The sequence below is a fragment of the Pan paniscus genome, chromosome 1 (assembly GCF_029289425.2).
Source record: "Pan paniscus chromosome 1, NHGRI_mPanPan1-v2.0_pri, whole genome shotgun sequence".
Classification (NCBI taxonomy): domain Eukaryota; kingdom Metazoa; phylum Chordata; class Mammalia; order Primates; family Hominidae; genus Pan; species Pan paniscus.
In genome coordinates this window covers 214,001,745-214,007,568 of record NC_073249.2, presented here as the reverse complement: position 1 = coordinate 214,007,568, position 5,824 = coordinate 214,001,745, and the positions used below count along the sequence as shown (strand labels likewise).

General features: G+C 49.1%; 1 protein-coding gene across 1 annotated transcript; it reads left to right on the top strand.

Moving 5' to 3' along the window:
* The first annotated feature begins 260 nt into the window (after window positions 1–260).
* Window positions 261–4,124, top strand: LOC134728941 (PRAME family member 15-like). Its single transcript, XM_063596171.1, has 3 exons — window positions 261–568; window positions 1,233–1,814; window positions 3,563–4,124. Exons 1-3 carry the CDS (start codon window positions 276–278, stop codon window positions 4,122–4,124), a joined length of 1,437 nt encoding a protein of 478 aa, XP_063452241.1. The 5' UTR covers window positions 261–275.
* Window positions 4,125–5,824: the final 1,700 nt, after the last annotated feature.

The following is a 5,824-nucleotide window of genomic DNA, read 5'->3' as shown; positions in this document are numbered from 1 at the left end:
TCACTAGTCACTGGATGGAGCACTGGATAGAAAGGAAGGGCTAGTGCTTGCCCTGCTTCCTCACTGCTTCGGAGACGCTCATGCTGATGCAGCAGAGGCAGAATGCTGGCTTAATGGCCACTGAGTACAGAGTAGAATTCGAGTAAACTGAGGGCTCTTTCACCATTGCCAGAGCAGTGAGTTTGGCCATAGGAGAAGATGAGATTGCATGGGCTTGGCCTGAGAGTGATGCCTTTTCTCTGGGTTTGTCCTCTGGAAGTTTTCCCTGCAGATTCATGAAGATGAGCATCCGGACTCCACCCAGACTCCTGGAGCTTGCGGGGCAGAGCCTACTGAGGGACCAAGCCTTGGCCATGTCCACCCTGGAGGAGCTGCCCACAGAACTTTTCCCCCCACTGTTCATGGAGGCCTTCAGCAGGAGACGCTGTGAGGCCCTGAAGCTGATGGTGCAGGCTTGGCCCTTCCGCCGCCTCCCTCTGAGGCCTCTGATAACGATGCCTTGTCTGGAGGCCTTCCAAGCTGTGCTGGATGGGCTTGATGCACTGCTTACCCAAGGGGTTCGTCCCAGGTGAGGTGGCCCAGGTGGGCTGGTGGGGAGGGCCCAGGTGTCCAACAGAAGGAACAGCTGGGTCATGTGAAGTGAGGAGGCCCAAGGGGGATGGTGGTGGTGAGGAAGCTGAGAGGACTTGGCCATTCACCAGCTCCTCAGGGAAAGCACTGCTCACCACTCAAGGTCCATGGAGGTACCAGGAACCTCTCCTCTAATGGCACTGAAAGGCACCATGAAAAGTGAGAACTGGGCCAGGCATGGTGGCTCACAATGTAATCCCAGCACATTGGGAGGCTGAGGTCAAGAGTTGGAGGCCAGCCTGTCCAACATGGTAAACCCCAACTCTACTAAAAATACTAAAATTAGCTGGGCATAGTGGGGGGTTCCTGTAATCCCAGCTACTTGTGAGGTTGAGGCAGGAGAATCATTTGAACCCGGGAAGCAGAGGTTGCAGTGAGGTGACCTCACACCACTGCACTCCAGCCTGGGCGACAGAGGGAGACTTGGTCTCAAAAAAAAAAAAAAAATGTGCAAGTGGGCAGGATCCAAGGGGAAAAGAGGGTGAAGAAAAGTCAGAGAGAGGGACACGAAGCAGGGAGGGGAGGAGCTGCTATCCAGGATGTGGAGTTTAAGTTCAGAAATGAGTTCTGAAATTCTCAGTCTCACCTCTATTTTCCCACAGGAGGTGCAAACTTCAAGTGCTGGATTTACAGGATGTCTGTGAGAACTTCTGGATGGTTTGGTCTGAAGCTATGGCCCATGGGTGCTTCCTCAATGCCAAGAGGAACAAAAAACCAGTGCAGGACTGTCCAAGGATGAGAGGACAGCAGCCCTTGACTGTATTCGTAGAACTTTGGCTCAAGAACAGGACTCTGGATGAATACCTCACCTACCTCCTTCTATGGGTCAAGCAGAGGAGAGATTTACTACACCTGTGCTGTAAGAAGCTGAAAATTTTGGGAATGCCCTTCCACAATATCAGAAGCATCCTGAAAATGGTGAACCTAGACTGTATCCAGGAGGTGGAAGTTAATTGCAGGTGGAAACTGCCCATCCTGAGACAGTTTACCCCATACCTGGGCCACATGAGGAATCTTCAGAAGCTCGTTCTCTCCCACATGGATGTCTCTCGCTACGTTTCCCCAGAGCAGAAGAAGGAGATTGTTACCCAGTTCACCACTCAGTTCCTCAAGCTGCGCTGCCTCCAAAAGCTTTATATGAACTCTGTTTCTTTCCTCGAAGGCCACCTGGACCAGCTGCTCAGGTGAGGGAGGGTGGTGAGCTTTCTCTGCAGACCACAGCGGAGCCTGTTACACTAAACGCTAACGGGCATCTACTGTGAGGCAGCCTATGAGGATGTAACAGTGAAGGGGACACTAGAATGTCCATGCATTGTCCTGTTGGCGGCCCTGTCCTGAAATGGGTATCACGCAACCCTCCCAATAGAGGCAGAGGGATCAGCTAGGGGAGATGCTATAGAGAGGCTGCCATGCTAGGAAGCTAGCTACTGGGGGGTTCAGATCTAGTGAAGGTGCCTTTCTGAATTCTTCCTGAGGACGTGTGTCTAAGTGAAGATGATGAAAAATAGGCCAGGGGCGGTGGCTCATGCCTGTAATCCTAGCACTTTGGGAGTCTGAGGCAAGAGGATAGCTTGAGCCTAGGAGTTTAAGACCAGTCTGGGTAACATACCAAGTCCCCTGTCAGAAATGAATAAATAAAACTAAAAACAAACAAGATAATTTTTTTTTTCTGAGATGGATTTTAACTTTGATGTTCCAGGCTGGAGTGCAGTTGTGACATCTCTACTCGCAGCGATTTCTGCCTCCCAGGTTCAAGCGATTCTCCTGCCTCAGCCTCCTGAGTGCCTGTGATTACAGGCGTGAGCCACCGCACCTGGCTAATTTTTATATTTTAAGTAGAGACAGGGTTTCACCATGTTGGCCAGGCTATTCTCCAACTCCTGACTTCAGGTGATCCATCCACTGTGGACTCCCAAAGTGCTGGGATTATAAGCGAGAGCTACCACGCCCAGCCAGCAAGATAATTCTTAAGAAGATGATGTGAAGTAGGGAAGTGAAGTGGGCACTGAAGAGGGGAATGCTCAGCAAACCTGCACATGTTAGAAAATCAGCTTTGTGCCCCACAGTTTGGTGAACATGAATGATCCCATCTCTAATTCCCTGTTGTAAAAGTTTCTTTTGAGCTTCAGGTAAATTAATTACCTAGGCAATGCATGATTCTGAAACAGAGGGCCAGGGAGCAGGCACAAAGAATGGTGAAAGTGATAGATGGTTTGCTGATGATACAGGCGTGTCAGGGACGCCTGCAGCCCGCCCACCCCAGCTGATGTTGCAGGATCCTGTCTGGGTTTGTCCTTTATGCCTGCATCTCCACTGGGCTCCTGTGGCCCAGGGATGTGGTTTTCTGCCTGACAGATGAGGAAAGGGAGCTTTAGGGATTCTGTGAACTTGATCCATTCCTATAAATGATGGTGAAATGAGTCAGCCTCAAATGGAATTATTTTTTCTCCTTTTTTTTTTTTAATACAGAGTCTCTCTCTGTCACCCAGGCTGGAGTGTAGTGGCATGATCTCTGCTCACTGCAACCTACACCTCCTGGGTTCAAGCGGTTCTTCTGCCTCAGCTTCCCAAGTAGCTGGAATTGCAGGCTCCCGCCACCACACCTGGCTAATTTTTGGATTTTTAGTAGAGAGGAGGTTTTGCCATGTTCACCAGGCTGGTCTCAAATTCCTGATCTCAAGGAATCCACCAGTCTCAGCCTCCCAAAGTTCTGGGATTACAGGTGTGAGTTACTGCACTGGGCCTAAAGTGGAATTGACCTCGGTGGCAAAGCTCTTCATCACGCATCATCCTAAGTGTTGACCATCAGGCCATGAGAATGACCCTGGGCTTGGGCAAAATTGTCTCCATCCATTACCTTGAAGCCATTCCCCACTACCCTCCACTCACTCCTATGATTCCCCAGAATTAACTTCTTGCTCTCTCTCCCCAGCTCTCTGAAGACCTCGTTAAAGGTCCTCACAATAACTAACTGTGTGCTTTTGGAATCAGACTTGAAGCATCTATCCCAGTGCCCGAGTATCAGTCAACTAAAGACCCTGGACCTGAGTGGCATCAGACTGACCAATTACAGTCTTGTGCCTCTCCAAATTCTCCTAGAAAAAGTTGCAGCCACCCTTGAGTACCTGGATTTAGATGACTGTGGCATCATAGACTCCCAAGTCAACGCCATCCTGCCTGCCCTGAGCCGCTGCTTTGAGCTCAACACCTTCAGCTTCTGTGGAAATCCCATCTCCATGGCCACCCTGGAGAACCTGCTGAGCCACACAATCATACTCAAAAACTTATGCGTGGAGGTGTATCCTGCCCCGCGGGAGAGTTATGGTGCTGATGGTACTCTCTGCTGGAGCAGATTTGCTCAAATTAGGGCTGAGCTGATGAACAGAGTGAAGGACTTAAGGCACCCTGAGAGGATCTTTTTCTGTACTGACAACTGCCCTGACTGTGGCAACAGGTCATTTTATGACCTGGAGGCAGATCAATACTGCTGTTGAATGCCTGCCTATTTGGATGGGTATGTCAAACGCTTTCTTCTGGACACTTGGAAACTAAAACCTAGGTCTTAGGTACAACCTAAAGGGAGCACAGAACCCATCATTTCACACGTAGGCTCTGAAAGTGGGAAAGGAAAGCTGATCAAGCAGGGGCCGGACTTAGGGGAAATGTTGCCATGGATTCGGTGGGGCTTTGGGGACCTGTGTCCTGTAGAGTCGAAAATGGGAATCTGAATGTCTAGAGTGGAATTCAGGCTTGAGAATACATGAGGGAGTTACTCTTGCATGGATGGTTGTAAAGAAACAATCAGAAATAAAGGAAAACTGAGCAGAATCTGTCTGGTGCCCTCTATTACTAAGTAACCAGTTTTCCAGTATAAGCCTCAGGAATTTTCAGTTATTGATGGAAAAAACAAAAGGCACTGACTGAGTTGTCCAATCAATAAAATGCAGCCCAAGAAAATCAAGGTATTTAAATGAAATTTGGTTATTGTAATCAGTTTCCTCCCATTCTTTTATTTGAGACAGAGTTTCACTCTTGTTGCCCAGGCTGGAGTTTAGAGTGCAATGGTGCCATCTCAGCTGACTGCAACATCCACCTGGGGTTTAAATGATTCTCCTGCCTCAGCCTCCCAAGTAGCTGGGATTACAGACATGCACCACCATGCCCAGCTAATTTTTGTATGTTTAGTAGAGACAGGGTTTCCTCACTGTGTTGGTCAGGCTGGTCTCAAACTCCTGACTTTGGGTGATTCACGCAAGTAGGGCTACCAAAATGCTGGGATTACAGGTGTGAGCCACTGTGTCAGGCTTTTTTTTGTTTTTGTTTTTTAGAGGTCTCCTGTCACTCAGGCTACAGTGCAGTGGCACAATCATACCTCACTGCAACCTCAATTTCCTGGGTTCAAGCGATCTTCCCACCTCAGCCTCCTGAGTAGCTAGGACTACAGCTGTGTGAGCCACCACACCTGGATACTTCTTTTTAGTAGAGACAAGGCCTCGCTGTCTTCCCCAGGCTGATCTGGAACTCCTGAGCTTGTGATTCTCCTGCCTTGGCCTCCCAAAATGCAGGGAGTATAGGCGTGGACCACCACGCTTGGCTTGGCCTCCTCCAATTCTTCACTTCTTTAGATGTCTGTTAACTCCTTGTTAGTTGTTGTGGCTGTTCAGTGGGTTAATACACACTAGGTGGACACCAAAGGCCTGGAACATTACTGGGCAAGAACAGTGAGCCAATCCACAGGGAAAGCACCTCCTTCTCAGCGTCTTTCACCACTAGCCAGATGCTGAGACCCCGCCCACTCCCTGTGAGTCTCCACATGCTTCCAGAAGCCTTAGTTGGTGGATGTCAGCTTCACTGCACAAGGAGCCACTCTCTTCCCGCTGCCCTGGAAGGGGATGGCCATATTGTGTATTAGCTGGAGACTCTGGGCAGCATCAACCCTTGCTTGTTCTCCTGATGACCAGCAGCCCTTCTTGAATTTAACTGGTTGTAGCCAGTAAAGACAGCCACATTCCCTTTAAGTAAAATACTACAACTATACAGGCATGTAACACTTTTTAAATATTTCCATCTGACATTTTAAAAGTTACATCTTTTTGGGGAACTAGGTCAGATTGATGAGAGATTTTCTCATAACACCTCCCCTCTCTCCCTATGAAGGAAGAGACTAGTGCAGCGTGTTCTGGAATCTGACATC

Excerpts from the sequence above, each read along its gene's own strand:
- LOC134728941 (XM_063596171.1), top strand. The coding sequence starts at position 276 with ATGAAGATGAGCATCCGGACTCCACCCAGACTCCTGGAGCTTGCGGGG. Across the intron at positions 569-1,232 it reads ACCCAAGGGGTTCGTCCCAG|GAGGTGCAAACTTCAAGTGC; the intron begins GTGAGGTGGCCC and ends ATTTTCCCACAG. Across the intron at positions 1,815-3,562 it reads CACCTGGACCAGCTGCTCAG|CTCTCTGAAGACCTCGTTAA; the intron begins GTGAGGGAGGGT and ends CTCTCTCCCCAG.